General features: G+C 38.2%; 2 protein-coding genes across 2 annotated transcripts; both read right to left on the bottom strand.

Moving 5' to 3' along the window:
- Positions 1-1178: 1178 nt before the first annotated feature.
- dand5 (DAN domain family, member 5) lies at positions 1179-2518 on the bottom strand. Its single transcript, XM_063884725.1, has 2 exons — positions 2042-2518; positions 1179-1735 (listed from the first exon to the last, which is right to left on the bottom strand). The coding sequence occupies exons 1-2, from the start codon at positions 2516-2518 to the stop codon at positions 1436-1438; spliced, it is 777 nt and encodes a 258-aa protein (XP_063740795.1). The 3' UTR covers positions 1179-1435.
- An 8801-nt stretch (positions 2519-11319) lies between these two features.
- Positions 11320-16433, bottom strand: LOC134865133 (tetraspanin-1-like). The gene is made up of 8 exons (XM_063884565.1): positions 16274-16433; positions 14724-14801; positions 14046-14261; positions 13126-13200; positions 12893-13000; positions 12669-12812; positions 12472-12564; positions 11320-11777 (listed from the first exon to the last, which is right to left on the bottom strand). The coding sequence occupies exons 2-8, from the start codon at positions 14778-14780 to the stop codon at positions 11721-11723; spliced, it is 750 nt and encodes a 249-aa protein (XP_063740635.1). The 5' UTR covers positions 14781-14801; positions 16274-16433; the 3' UTR covers positions 11320-11720.
- Positions 16434-16512: the final 79 nt, after the last annotated feature.

The following is a 16512-nucleotide window of genomic DNA, read 5'->3' as shown; positions in this document are numbered from 1 at the left end:
CTTTTAATAAAAATGGACAAAAGATTTAAAGATGAGTGGTACATTTCGGAAAGAATAGGTATGCAGATCATGATTCAGGACTGAGCACCATCGCACACACAAAAGTGAAGTGAATATTATTATAAATATTAAGTGCTGTATCGAATGTATACAAATTCACTCAGATTTCACAACCTTGAATACTATGAGGACTGACAGTTGAAGCTGAATTTGATCATCCTCAAGATGGATGTATAAGCCTCACAGCCTCTATCATGCATATTTCGATAAAGACAAGTGCCTGATTAAAAGTGGCCCCTAATTCTTCATAGTTAAGACCTGGGCAAATATTTGTCCCATCAATCTTGGAAAATATAGCCATCAACCCAAGATGTTAATCACATGCTAATGGAATCCAAGGGACTCAATGCACCCCCGTAGTGCAATGAACGCTTTCACTTTTTCAGAAAGCCCACGTGAATGCAAATGGCCATCTAAACAGTCATTTTGACAACATGCCAAGGCATGGTAAAGAGCCCCCTTCTTTGGGCTCCTCTGGGAATGTATGTAGGGATGTGTGGGATGAGTTCACTTTACCAAGCCCAGGTGCCAGGATATAAATGAATAATAGGTTTTATGGGTCCTAACTGAAAAAAAAGCACATACGCACATAATCACACATGCCCACTAGCTGAAGTGCATCTGTGGTGAATGATGTTCAAATTCCCACAACTACGCTGAAAAGAGATTGGGCATGAGAATAGGTGGTTCCTATACATAATTCAGGGTTCCATGCTGAAACAATTATGTTTGCTTACTGCTAAGTACCCGTGCTCAATAGCTTGTTTGCTCTCTAGTTTGGTGCTTTCAGATGTAAGTGCTATGTGCTAAAAGTCAGTGGAACACAGCTTTTTAATAAAATATAGGAGCTCACACTTGAGCACTTGAATACGAGAGTGAGTGGGAAAAAAACAACAAATGCTCTTCATGTTCTTACTTGAGCTTTGCATGCAAACTAAATAGCACTTGTAAATTTAACTAGTGTTGGTGAAAAGCTAATTAGCATGGCCAGGCAAAAGGAATGTGGACAAATAGGACGTTTTAATGACAAAAGTATACAAAACACAATATTTCAGTTTAGATTAATCCTAACACGTTTTGAACAATAACACAAGTCCAGTGTGGACAGCTCCATCTGTTGCAACAGGAAATTGCATGACCAAAATATAGGTCACTTTGTCATCTATCAGCGGTGGAATAAACACCAGAATATATTTATCTGAATTACACATTCAGACTCATTAACAAACACATATACATATGTAAATAATCATTACAGCAGTCTAAATAGTTAGAGTCCATATCTTAGCAGTGATTGGATGGAGAGAAAGGTGTCAATCCAAATGAAAACCTTCACCTGCCCCTCTATCCTGTGATCCTAACAACAGTATTGCAGTTACAGGTGTGCGAGAGCTGCAGCCTCTGCACTTTTTTCCTCTCGGCCCGTCTCACACTTGCACTCCTCCACCACCATCACCTGCTTCAGCCGGACCTCGGCTCCACAGCGCAGGGGCACAGCCACATTATGAACTTTAGACGGGGAGCAGCGGGAGCAGGGGGCCCGTTGGTGTAGGCCACCAGTCGCAGTTCCCTGCCCGTCAAACTCCCCTTCGGACGGGACGAACAGCGAGCTGCACTGGCCGAAACACAGCCTGTTGTGCACCGTTACTGTGTCGCACCCGTCTGCTGTCACACGCTGGGAGGAACACAGAGAGTGGCAAGATTAGGCAATATTGTCAGAGTTAATTTACCTCTGAGGGTGTAAAAATCAACACTTTGTGTTTATGTATCTACACACCATCACAGCTAATCCTCCACCAGAGCCATAATCAGCTTTATGAGCAAACAGAAATCTCTCCCGATGCCACTCAAAAATAAACACTTCATAACAGCGCTAAATTCTACTCTACTGGGTGAAACGGTTCTTTATTCTGCATTTGCACTGAAATCTATTTGGTAGATCAAATCCTGGTGTAAATCATGATTTTAAAAAACTTCTTACCTGAGTGAAAGGTACTGCAGTGCATGTCTGTTTGGTGTCCTTCAGGTTGAATGGCAGAGTTATCTTGTCTCCTTTATGGATGGCTCTCTGCCACATCTGCAGGCCTTGTCTTTTCTTCAGTTCCATCTGAGAGGGGCCTTTAGGTTGCAGGAGGTGTAACGGACTCATTGAGGTCTTGGAAGCTGGGGCAAGACCTGGACGGCCGTGAGACAGGAAAGCAGGGAAGGACAGTCTGGAGCTGAGGGAGGGGGCTCTTCTGGATGCGATTCCCGCTCTCAGGAAGCCTGACTGGGCCAGGGTACGAGGGTCCAGCTGCACAACCTTCACTATTCCCCGGACAGGTTCATTCGGTCCGCTGCCAGATGATTCAAATTCGACTCTCGACCCTTTAATAATGTTGTCAAACGCATAGTGAGGGAATGTAAGCGCTACAGCTGTCCAACTTGACAAAAAGACAAGGCTGATAAAAAAAGGCATTTTTTGACACAAAAAGAGATGGATTGCAAAATAAAACTTTGCAATTTGTTTAAAAGTTACAGAAAAGTTACAAAAATTCAGCTTGAAATGATTCGTCCGTGGTATGGTCCAAGGTTCCAAATGGTAACCTTGCAGTCAGTGCTGCTCAGTGGGATGCAGGGTGTCTTTATATAGCTAGCTGCCAGTTCTCACCTGGGTTTTAATGCAAAGAAGGTGTCGCAATTCCCACACCAGGTCAGACATCACACCAAGCTTCAAACTCCAGGTCGTGGATGGTTGCCAGACTGAGGGGATTTCAGTTTCAAGGTGAGCGTTAAAAAAAACATGGTCGTAAAACCAAAAGTTGATCCTTGAGTTTCAAAATAACAAGATAAGGTGGATATACTTACTTTATGGGTGTTTTTGAAATCTAGTTAATTAGAAGACTTGAAGAATTGTGGCTGTGCTATAGGAAGCATGAACAACATTGAATTAAAAGATGTTTCAATTTTAGATTGTGATGGATACGTTGCTTTGAACATCTCTCACTGTAAAGGCAATTGTATGCCATTACATTTGTCTAAAACTGCAACCAATCTGATTCTGATTTGTTTGAGCACGGCAAACTAGTAAAAATGATTTCATATTATACATATAAAACGTATAACTCAAAGCCAAGGGTGTTTTTTTTTCAACAACTGACTATAAATCAGAGCAAATTTTATGTAGGAGATAAACGTTTCACTAAGGTAAAACTGTTTTGTGTAGAAGCCCAGAGCTCCAGGAAGACTACAGCAGTTAAAATGCTGTCTAGTTAACAAAAGCTTTTTCTTATTCAGCAGGTGTTCCCGTTACCTTTGACTGTAAAGCAATAATGAGTTTATGTTCTCTGTGTAAACAAGCCATCTCCTATCCATTTATTCCCACAACCTTCTCTTCAGCCTCTCTCTTTTCATCCCATCATTACACCATTAGTCTTCAGAGCGCTCGGTCACCCGTGACCTGATCACACGCTGGCTGCTGAGGGCCGGCTGGCTGACAATGTTATGATAGAAAAGCTGTTTGACTTTCTCATACACACCTTGGCACTAAGAGGCACTTTTCCCCCATTGCCCCTGTCTGTTTCCCATCCACCACTTAACATTATGGTCAGGTAACATGCAACACTGGGAAAGGTAAATGTCTGCCTTTAATCTGAAGACTTTCTAATCAATGTGTGAGGCTGGTTTTGGTATAGATGTAGGGGAATCACTTCTTCTAGCTGCAGAACAATTATTTTCCACAAGAGGGCAGAGTTTACAAAGTATTATCTCCCCACTTTCATAGACAGCCTTTCCTTAATGGACTATGGACGACACTTAGAGGAAAATGTTAGGGTTTTTTCCTCACACGCACACACTGACACAGGTTTGAAATAACCACTGAATTATAATGTTGACTCGACTGACGCAGCTGCTGAAGACTTCAAAATGGGGATGACTCCTATGGTTTCGTGTGAGAGGGGAAACTAAGTTTAAAGTTGAGGGGTTAAGTTGTGTCTTTTTATTTATTAACAGGTCAAACACACCTCTTAATCACATTCACAGATTTAAATATAGAGATTATTTTACTACCGCTGAAATAGCCAAAATAAATCAAATACATGCACGAATTGAGTTATATAAATAGGGCGGAGAAAGAAACTGCCCAGGGAACTATCAAGATTGAACTATAACGACTTTGTAATCTTTGTTTAGTCTGCAGATATGTTAAATGTTAAAGCACTGATGTACTGAGCAAGTTAGCTTTTTTAAATCAGCTTTATGTTTGGATTTTCCCCCCACTAAAATCTTTGAACATCCCTCATGGTGTTTTACCTTTTTAACATTACTGATGTAGTAAATATTAAAGTGTATATTAAAAGGGTTGTAGAGTGAACAAATTATACTTTACAAAGCAATTGCGGCAGGTACAGCAATGAAAACAAAGTATTGTTTGCTGATAAAAGATTAATTAAATACATTTAAATGTAAACAATGTTGTCCTTATAATGTATTTGATGATGTTGGTGAGCAACAGATTATATTAGAGCAACTAAAAAACAAGTGACAAATGTATCGATCAAAAATCACAGTGTCAAATATTTTAAGAAATATTTCCTGTCATATGACACCTCTATATGACTCATTTTATAACAAGGTCTGAACCTGAGAGGGAAAACACATTTCTGTAAATGATTCAGAATAAACTGCTTTAGATGTTAAGTTGACTCACATCTTATCTTGACTTCTGTTAATCCTTAGAGTTCATCTTTACAAGAGTTTCCACAGACAACCAGACATTAACACTGCCAAACCCTTAGAAGAAATCTAAAAACAGAGTCGCGTGTTGCATTTAATTGCTGTTCCAAATGTTTTATGAAGACAATAGAAGAGACAATGTTTCCAGATCATGACGCCACTGAGGTAGGTCATCAAGTAGCTATTTCACAGCATGTGACGAGGAACCTGCTGCCTCGGCAGTCAGCAGTGAGCACACATTAAACTTCACTAACTAGACCTCACTACACACACACACACACACACACACACACACACACACACACAACTGTAATTGACCCTGTATGGTGTAAACTGTCCTGTGATATATCAGCAGCAATAACCTGTTGAAATGTCATTTACTTACACCGCATAAAGCAAATTGAAACAGTGCTGACCAGAAGGGTAGACCATATGCTACACACTCACCTATTCATTCCCCCATGTAATTCAATAGCAGCTCATTTATACTGTTTATATCAACACACAGGCTGTTGAGAGATTTAATGTTATTAAAATGAGCTGGAAAATGAATATGTTTGCAATTGGAAGGATGTGAAATACAGAGACTTGGGTATCACAGAGTCTATTAGTAGCATAAAATAGCATTCCTCCTTTTAATACTGAACATGTACAGATAACATGTCTGTAGTTCATGAATCTGTGAAACAGGCCATCATTCTTGGCCTTAGTGGTTTTAGTTTTGTTTAATGTTTGTTTTGTGTGTGTGTGAGGACACCAGGAAGAATAGCCAACGCTTATGCTAGTGCTAATGGGGATACTAATAAAGAATAAAGAATAAAGTGTGACCTTTAATTACCCCAGTGATTGTTTTTCTTTTCTACCTTTCTGTTATATAACCGGCTTTACATAGTCATTGGTTGCATGGGGACAGCAGAAACAAGCTGTAAACAAAACACTGCCACCTTATAAAGCTGATTGTTAGGACCACCAACAGCTCACACACTCAATAACAAAAGGTTAGGTTGTGAATTTTTCCTCCAGGTGTAACTAAAGTCTTATTTAAGTGTTGATCATATTTCACAACATGAATCCAAATCTGCAAAGCAACTTAAGGTACTAAATTAATGTAGAGAAGTCCAAGTACACGGTTAACCTCTTAATTACAGTGGGGCAAACATTGCATACTTAGTTTCTTTACACCACTGTGCGTATGGTAGCCTAAATAGTTTATGTGGGTCAGTGACGTTTTAGAATTTCAAAACAGTAAACAAATTAAAATGATAAGAGAAGTCCAATATTGATTTTTTTGTGTAAATCTATATGTATATTTTCAGTTTTTATAAGTGCCCTTTGTTAAAAATAACAATATATGGAATTTTAATGCGTTTCATTGTATACAGTCCTTGAAAATGTCATACGGTGAAACGTTATTATTTTTTTAAATAAATAAAATTTGATATTCATGTCACAGTTAAAAAACACCAAAAATGTAATAGTTGATATGTTAGTATTCTATAACTAATTCAAAATATAAACACTTACACAACAAATACTAGATATTTAGTTTTTTAATGACTACGGCGTCTCACCTTTTAACATTTGTTCTATTTTTTTGCTATAAATTCATCAAAAATGGTCAAAGGTTATATATATTTATATATCATACTATCTCTCCTCCATTACATTCATTAACCATGTAGAATAACAAATTATTAATTTGATTTATTATAAAATTCAGTGTTTTACCATATGACATATTTTGTTTGACCGTATGACATGCAATGTCAATGTTTCTTTGCATTTTGAATGTATTAAATTGATGTAGGTCAATTCAGAATAGTTTCAAAGAACAAGTGAACCTTTTATTAATAGTTGAGAAATTGTGAAAAATTCATTACTCAGTTAAAGAAAAGAACAGTTACATTCATATCTGCCATCAAAAGGTTATGAACAACCTAATATCATAAAATGTACAATAACACAATATAACAATACAATCAAAGCTCATGTTTCATATCGATAGATTCCTCAAACTGATTTGTGATTTTCCCTTGGCTACAAAAAAAACGTTTAACAAAACATTACAGTAACATCGTTGAAACAGTAACTTTATCTTTCATTAATATAAACAAACATCCTCCGCCCCCCACCCATGCACTCACATGCACGCACACACACTGACACGTACACACACAACTACCACAAAGGGCTGGTCATTGCTCAACTTTTCACACCAATATGAATCTTTCCCAGTCCTCAAGTGACAATCTTGAGCTTCGACTGGTTGATGGCTCTGGTTCTGAGATGACAGCAATGACATCTGTTTGGAAGTAGAACACCACATCTCGGATTTGGGGCCATACAAAGCAATTCTTCGTCCCAGACTGCTGCATACAGGAGACCTCGACTTCTTCTCCGACGACCTTCAGTACCTGCCCAACAAAGGCTTTTTGTCATAAGACACTATAACCATCTTTCCAACCACGTCATCTTGGGTCGGAATGGTGGCAGAGGGTGCAGCTTTTTCAGTATTATAATTTAGGACTGAGGGTGATTCACATTCACAGGAAAGTCCCATACGATGGCAAAAACAGGACAGTTCTCTGCAGGAGATCTTGCCTGGGGTGTTTGTTGTCACCTGATGAATACCCAAAGTGCCTCTGACTACTGGCAAAACATCTGGCACTGCCTCATCCACCCTGGCGATGTCAGCCTCTGATACCCAATGGAACTTGACACTCGAATTTGACTTTTCCAGAAAGGAAAACAATTCTTCAGGGTGTTGGATATCACCTCCTTGAAGCACAAATGCATCGGCAATCCTTTTTATTGAGCCACCAACACCATCTGGCGCCCCCTTTCCATGTGCCTTCTCTGAAAAGTTCCATGTCATCTCCTTAATGCCACGAATAAAAGGCAAGGTGCACATCAGATAGAAATTTTTCCTATTCCTATATTGCGTTAGTGGGCCATCACTCATGAAGTGCACAGTGGTGATTCTTGGATTGCGTTGGATGTCATCCAGCACAGGCTTCAAATGTGCCCATACTGCCCGCTCGTCATGTCTTAAGGAGTCAGATATTGTGGCATAAGCTTGTGACCCCTCTTCCGTGTAAGCCATGCATGTATGGACAGTGGCCTGTTTTCGACTCCCCCCCCAGTGGAAGTGCTGGACCTCAACATTCAGCTTACAGGCGTAGTTCTCTGAAAAGTCCATGTGGACTACAGCCTCATGGTGTTTTAGACTGTTCTTGACTTCTCTGCATTTCTCCACCTGATGAATCCACGTATACTGATGCTTGGCCAATCTGTCAAGTTTTTCATTGAAACTCTTCACGAGATCCGCCCACGTCCCAGTCAGAGTTTTCTTCACAAAATGTGAATAGGTTTTTCCATCAGTGCAGACCTTCTCCCTCTGCCACTGACTCCACGACACCTGGCCGGATTCATCTGGTAGGAGTGGCTCCATCTCAGTGTAGCAGCACTTCGTACACAGCCTATGCATACACTCCCGGCTTTTCATATCGCACACAATGTTGCCAAGTGCTTCAGTGGTACTTTTACTGGCTACAAGGCCACTCTGGTGTAGTTTCTCCAGTAGGAGGCTAACATTTTCATGATCTAAGCAAGCACATGTGTTTCTGTCATTAGCCTTTGGCTCAGTTACATAAAATGGACGGAGACGAACAAACTGCCGGTAAGACACTACACATCCCTCTCCTACCTCTGCATTGTACTCCTTGTGGAGCTCTTTAAGCGACTTCGACAACACAAATTAAATCTCAAAAAGATCTCAAAAAGATCTCAAAAAGATCTCATTAAACATCTTGCGTTGCAAGATGTTTAATGAGATCGTATGTGTTTGCACGCAATTGTTTTGATGCATTTACTGCACGTCGCGTTGTTTGAACTTTTTTGTGCATAATATGAGCTACACTTTTGACCGTTTACCTTTACGCTTTTTCTCTGTTAAAGGTTTGATTGCTTGCTAGCTACTGTAGTTACAAACGTTAGGCTATCGTGACCTACTGTCAGGACGGAGTCATCAGTAGTGTAACGTTAACTAGCTCAGTGATGTGATGCTTATGTTGGCTGTATCGTCCGTTTTAGGCCACCAGTGGCAGTACTTCAATCAGCTCAGGCACCGAAAGGAAGCACCGAAATTAACGTTGCGTTTCGGTCCGGTAGGTACCGGTCATATAGGAACCGGTGCCATATTGGTACCGGATTTCGGTACCCAACCCTAGACATAACTGGCCAATACTGGCATTCCTGACATCATACACTCTCACAGTTATACCTTTCCCTCCTCCTGGCTAGGTTTTCCTCTCTAGCAGCAGGATCTGCCATTAGCTTTGCACGGAAACGTGCATACCTCTCCTTACTAGAAAGAGGCATCTGTAAAAATGTGAAAAAAAAGTTAAAAATAGGCAGAAATATATTATATATATTAATATTAATTCATATTAGTTGTACAAACTATATATGTAGTAAAACCATTAAGAAATAACTAAATAATTCAGTTAAATGCCCAGTGTCATATGGTACAACAACATGTCATAAGGTCAAACCGTTTGTCCATATGACATTTATTGTTTGACCTTATGACAGTTTCATGCTTTGTCATTGATAACAGGCAGTTGCTTGGCCACCTACTTATAACTTCATCCTTGACCTTGGCTTTTATACTTTATATTTCACATGTAAATCAATAATATTTCCAAATTTAAACTATTTATTCCCTTTTTTGGCGTTTGACCATATGACACCCAAATCTGCGACACATGGTACCGCACTGGAAACGGTGAAAATAACTGAAATTCAGGAGCAAAATCTTAAACTCACCTTCAACTTGGGTGGTCTTCAGGGGTCCTCTGAGTGATGACATCCCATGTCACATGACTTGAGTCATTAATATGCAGGTCCAAAATGGCTTCCAAACTTTGTTTGACCATATGACATAGGGAAAATGTGTCTTTGCGGAACAATTTGTTTTAGATACTAATGACATTTCTTGAAACTCTATCTCACTGATACTTTAATATGCTTATCTTAAGACTTGAAAAAATATGCCAAATTAAAAAGTTGATAATCTTTGATCATTTTTAATCATTTTTAATGCAGTTGTCTTAAATAAGTTTAAGTGAATGCTGTTTGACCATATGACAATTGACCACTTTAATAGTCTAAAAGTTACCTAATTTTGATTTTTTCACATAATTATGAACAGTGAGGAGGACAAATAATACGAGATTAAAGCTTATATAGAATTTTAAACTTATTTTATATTAATATATAATATTTATTGCTCCTGGAAGTGCAAATCAATGCGCCACGTCACTGACCCATGTATTTAACGTACATCTACAATCTGACTTCAAACTGTATCAAGCCTATCGATGAGTCTGTCAAATAACACAACCGAAATAAATATTGTTTAGTCGAATATAAACACAAAGAAAACACAATCATAACATGGCACGGCGGGCCAAACTAATTCGGGTTTACTTACCTGCAGATACACAAAGCCTGTCTTGGCTTGGGTTGAACAGATGGAATAATCCACTTCTCCCGGACGTTTCTATTTTGTGCAGCTATCTCTTATAACAGTAAAGTGTCGTTTTTTTACTATATTCATTCCATTTTATTGATATGGGAAGTTCGTGTGACATTAACGCTTGTATTAGGCATGCCAACATTAGCAAAAGCACTAGCTTTTCTTTCATTCTCAGGGCCATCAAACATCTCATTGGCGGTCTTGCTGAAACTCTTCTGGGGAAACACGTCCATACATACTTCATTATGTAATCCTTCTTTTACGCGTTGTCTTTGGAAACAGGCCATAGTTAGCGGTAGCTGCTAGCTGCTGTGTTGCCATGATGTGAGCCTAAATTCGGTCAGTGTTGCCAGGTGGACTATCATGGCCTAATAAAATATTTACATTACATTATACATTTAGGAACATTTAGTAAATATGTGTAATCTTACAAAACAGATACTTAAACCACCTTTTAGCAAAGCTACAACAATTGTTTATCTGCTATTATTTCACATGAGTACAACAGTGTCATATTTCTAGAGCAAACTTTTTTGAAACCACCGGCAGGAGAGAGCCGTACTCGCGAGGCACGTTCACGAATACATAGCCTTCAACACGCGTGATTGGCTGAAAGCAGGTCACGTGAGAAGAAATGCGTAAACACAAAGTCAGATGTTATGTTTGGCTAACAGGATGTTTTTTTTAATGATCAACTCTACACTAAATCAACTATTTATAATCGTTACAAAATGGTTAAAATGTTTATAAATAACGACACTTACAATATTATTTGTATTTATCTGGCAACGCTGTCAGTCAAGAGAGATCAGTCAAACATGCATACTAATGATATATATATCATAAATTATGCAATAAAATCTCATAATTGGTGCTTTGGTTTTTTGTTGATCCATTTCACACCCATTTTATGTGGGTGTGATAGGCCTAAACCATATCCTCTGACATAGTTTTATATTACATCATAACAAAATAACATGACAAAACGACAAACAAGACCAGAATCAATGTGTAAGAAAAAGATGAGATTGTCATTTTTATTATTTCAATTTTCAAAGATACAAAAATAAATTCATTATAATACAGCTTGAATGCGAGGGACTGACATGATTTGCATCCTTTCTGTCCTATGCATCATCACATACTACTAGCCATATGTATCAGCACATATATGAAAGCAGCCATTCTTAAAACATAAATAAATCACAGTATAAATGTGTGTAGGAAGAGATCCATTGACTTGATCTTTTGACCTCAGAATAGTGCATGTAGAGCATTACAAGTCTGCCTGAGAATCTGTCTGTTTTCAATTAAATACAAATGTTACAGTATACATAGAAAACTGCTTACAAGTAAAATTTCTCAAACAATTACACTGTTGCCATCTCATCCCAAACAGGAAATATCATGCCTTGTGGCCAATCTGCTTGTAGAGAACCATGGAAACCACCATGGCAGCAATCTGTGAAGATAAATGTTCAACAATACATTATTGAGATACAGTGTAATGTACTTGTGATACAGGTTATTGACTGTACACGTTCAGCTAATAACATACTTCTGAAACAGTGATTAGTTTGGCCTCAAAATGTGAACATAAAATTGACATAGCATCACCTTTTAAGTTCATATTGTAAACATCTTTACAAGCAGTTGCTTATTTAATACACCAAACCGTTACAGAAAAGCAATATAATTTATTAAGAGTTTGGAGTTTCACTTATAGACCACCTGATTAAATAAATTCACCCTTTTTGCTGTGTGTACCAATAACTGAGGGAAATATTGCTCTTTAGCTGCTTAATGCCCAAATTTGTTTAGAAGCTAGTCAATATCTGGCTCTGTCTTCATTTTGGTTCTGAAGAGGTAGTGGGTTTTTTCTCTTCCATAAAACACCTGTCTGCTGCATCAGGAAACAGCACTATGTGCTGAGTAAATGAAAATTGTCAAATCGCAACTGCCTAACAATGAGCTAATAATAAGACAATAATTGTTACACATCATCATCATGGTTATATGGATATATTCATGAGGATATGACTTTGATAGAGAAAGCAAAACAATATACCATTCAAGTAGCAATCTATAACTGTAACAACTAGAATACATCACATTTCTATTGGTGGCTAACAAAAATGGCTGTTTAAGATTGATACCTCAAGAGCAGCGATTCCTAGAACCACAGCAGCAATGATCACAGCATTTTCCTCTATCAGCTGCAGCAGCTTATGTAAGCAGCCATCAATATTCTGAAAGAGAAACAAGTTTAGAGGAGATAATGACTGACTGTTACACTTCATCATCACAATAACCTGTTTTGCTAAGTTAAACCAAAAGTAACATAGTTTCATACCGAACTCTCTGCTTTGAATGTGTTGCACACTCCCGCGGTGATGGTTTGGTTGCAACATGTTTGTGGATAAACATCCATTCCATTGTCAACAAAGAAAGGGGAGCCTTCAAAATCGGTGTAATTTTTATATCCGCAGCATGTAAACTAAAACAAAACCACAAAGTGTTAATTAACAGTATTTACGAAACCAATGTAACTGTCCTGTCAATAAAAAATAACAGTACCTCCTCCATGGTGGCATTCCAAAGAGAGGTGAAGCCTTCATTGCTTCCATACTGCTTTCTGATGCTTTGTTGAACTTCATCTTCTAGTTGACCAAGGAGATCCTCTGCCTGAGAAGGACAGGTTGACAATCTTTGAATTGGATACTTTTTTAGTACATTTAAGTTCTTCAAGGGTATTAAAATGAGTTCTTGCTATTGGAAATCAGAAGGAGATCCTGTTGAGGGCCACTTACCAAACCATCGAAGACGAACAGCACCACAGCTCCTGCAACCTCGATGAGGAAGAGAATCAGCACAATACTGAAGAACTGGATGGGGAGACAATTACAAATAATACTGTAAAACCCTCACTGTAAATATTTTAATAACAGTATTGTATTTCTATCAAGTATTGACAAAGAAGTTAGTGGAAAGACAACAAACCAAAAACTATTGCTTAAATATTTAACATCTGCCACCTCCTTCATAACAGGGCTAAATGAGAATCTTTATTGACTACTCTGGTGAAATAAACATCAAATATTTCATCATAACCTGCAACCAAAATCAAATTTTAGTATATCGATCAGTAATGCCTGCATTTCATAGTGTCAGATAATGCAGATGCCCTCCACCTATAGTTTAAATAATTGTATTTCAAAAGGAGGTTCATGTCACTTTGAACATACCTCATACTACCACACATTTAATTTAATCCTAAATCTAATTTTTTTCAATTTAATTGTGGTCCATATTGTTTTAAAGGCACAATAGGTAGGATTTTCCTACTATCCTTTTCCTCTAGCATGCAAGAGGAAGCAAGAATAATGGCTGACACGGCACTGATATTATACTGCAAATATAACAAAGTAAAAATTCCAACTGGACTCTCATTCCAAAAACTGGAAATCAGAGATTGTCTTTTCTCCCTCATGCGAGTGCTGTCACCCTACTTGAACCGAAGTGGAAAAACAAATTTTACTGCAGAGTTTACAGAGGCCCGCAAAAGTGCCCTACTGTGAAGTAAAAAGGTCTGACACCTGCAACAATGAAAATTGTGGAAATATTAGGTAGAAATAATTTTCTTTTACAAATGACACAGTTGGCAGGTGTGCATTGTAAAATATTTCTCCAGTCCTAGCCTGTACCAGTTGACCTATCACATATTGCTCACCGTCAGCAGCATACACCTGCTCTCCTTGACAGCTCCACAGCAGCCCAGGAAGCCGATCAGCAGCAGCACAGTGCCCACTGCGATGAGGAGGTAGGCGACATTGACCAGCTGGGTTAAACCAGACGGAGCTCCATCCACGTCTTCCAGTAAACCCAGCAGAGAACCACTGTCCACCTTCACCCACACTCCTACACCCAGGATTCCTGCACCAGCCAACTGCATGTTGTGTGAGGAAGGGGAGGGGGAAAAAGTGAACCCAAGAACACAACAAGGTAAAACAGCTAGCAACAGCAACAAGATCAACCTCAAATTCGCACTACATTTAATTTAATCTTTGTTAAGTCGTTACATAAAAGGATTGTAAAAACAGAACTTTTTTTTCATGCTGGGTTAAGAGCTGGACTATTTCTTGTATTTCCCAAATGAAAAACTATCCGTTTCAGCTATCACTGACTATAGGAAGTAGGATACACAGCAAATGTTTTGTCAGGTTTTGCGGTCAGGTCACAACATTTTATAAAAAGTCAATATTGCTATGAAACAAAATATTACTTAAGAATGTAAAACAAATATGTAAAGTCTGCAACCAGGTCTGTTTTCTTCTAAGACCAGGCCAACATGAAATAAAGCGAAACAGCAGAAGATAAAAGAAAGTAGTTTTTCTTTTTTATAACTTACAAAGATGCCACCATTGAAGATGAACATCATAATTTTGAGAAAGCCGGAGCAACACATCTTGGCGGTTTTTTTTTCACACTGTTAAAAAAAAGAGAACAAAAAGTTTGTTAATAACTGATTGGTTACACTTCCTTATTTGTCTTGCAGGGTTTGTGGAGAAGTGCACAACTTTGCATTTTACCTCTCTACAGAAAAATCAATGATGCGGGGTTGGCTTACAACACAAGTTAGCACCAACATGGGTCAAACAGCATTTGCTTTGGTTATACATTAACCACAGTAGGCCTAACTGGCAGGAAAACATGAAGGGGTTTCTTCTTTAAATGTTGCAAGTTTGTCATGCTGACGTAATCCTAGGTTTCGGTTGATAGGTAAGTTCATTTTTCTTATCCACACTTAATTTTTTAATTTAGTCTTGACTGCTATTAAAAAGACCACAAATGGAAGTCACATGATCAGTTTGTGGGTTTCCGTATTTACACATAAGTCACCATCTGGTACAGAGGAAGACAGATATTTTCAGTTCCTCTATGTCTGAAGTTTTACTGTGCCATTCTCTGCCCTTTATACAGTCAAATTATAACCCATATCTATATCAGCGGAGACTAAAACTGTCTTTTTCTAAATGTGTTCACTTCCTGGAGTACGTCATCAGATATAGAAAACAAGTTTAAAAGGTGCCAATTAAGTCAAGAAGATGTTGTCAGAATATGGCTTCAATTGATCAAATGTCCTCATAAATGGTGAGTGTTATCAGTGCACTGCTACTCAAGTAGCCCAGACAAACCATAAAACACACACCTATGGCCCCAACATTACAAAACTTGTTCCCATCTGTTCCCTGTATTTGACAAATGAGCTCTGTTTTATGTCCTCTGAGGCTTCTTCCTTATTGCAGCTTCGACTATACAATTCAGTAGGAAGACACTTTTTAAAAAAAATCACAGTTACATTGATTCCAAAAGGCCATAAAATACTTTCATAATGCCAGCACAATTACATGTTGTTTTATTTGAGGCAGAAAAACAACAGGACCCTTTTTAACCCTTTTCCACACAACTCGAAAAGTCAGAGAACATTTCCTACATCAGTTCTGTTACTATAAATGTAACAGTTAAATATTCTGTTTTCCTCTTCTGTTAAGTGTCAGTGTTCTGTTTTTTATATTCACTGTTGAAGAGTGCTGGACGATACTTGTTGATTTTAGTCTTTTGGTATTTATAATTTAGTGTTATGTTACAAGCAAACCAATTTTAATGATACTACTTGAATAAAATCACAATAATCAGACAGCAGTTCACCAACTACCTCACTCCGTAAGGTAAACCTTTGATTACAAGAACATCTATTATTATCAATACAAAGTGTGTCATTAATTATCCCTTTGTTTTATTAATTGGATAACAAGTTCTCATTGTTAGAAACAATAAGGATCACATCATAAGTTATCTCGCTGTATTGTGTTTTTAGGTGGGTTTAAAATAAGTGTATAAGTTGATCATGTAGTTGCATATTTGAATTGAAAGTAAGAAAAAGCATTAAGCCTGTACCTGTGCAGTTCTGCCTGTCTGTCCGTTGAGGTCTGATCAACCAGGAGTGTCTGCTTAACGAGATTTGAACAGCCCCTTTTATCTCCTCACAGGTTTCACACACAAAACACACAAACACACACACCAAAAAAGTTCATACCCCACACGTCACAGACTTTGCTTATGGGGTGAGCCACATTTCCTGGTGATCAAAGTCCTTTCATAAAGTAAGAACCTATAAACAAATCAAATTGATATCC

This window comes from Eleginops maclovinus, chromosome 5 (genome assembly GCF_036324505.1).
Source record: "Eleginops maclovinus isolate JMC-PN-2008 ecotype Puerto Natales chromosome 5, JC_Emac_rtc_rv5, whole genome shotgun sequence".
Lineage (NCBI taxonomy): Eukaryota > Metazoa > Chordata > Actinopteri > Perciformes > Eleginopidae > Eleginops > Eleginops maclovinus.
The sequence above is the reverse complement of the archived record's forward strand: the minus strand, read 5'-3'. Positions and strand labels throughout refer to the sequence as shown.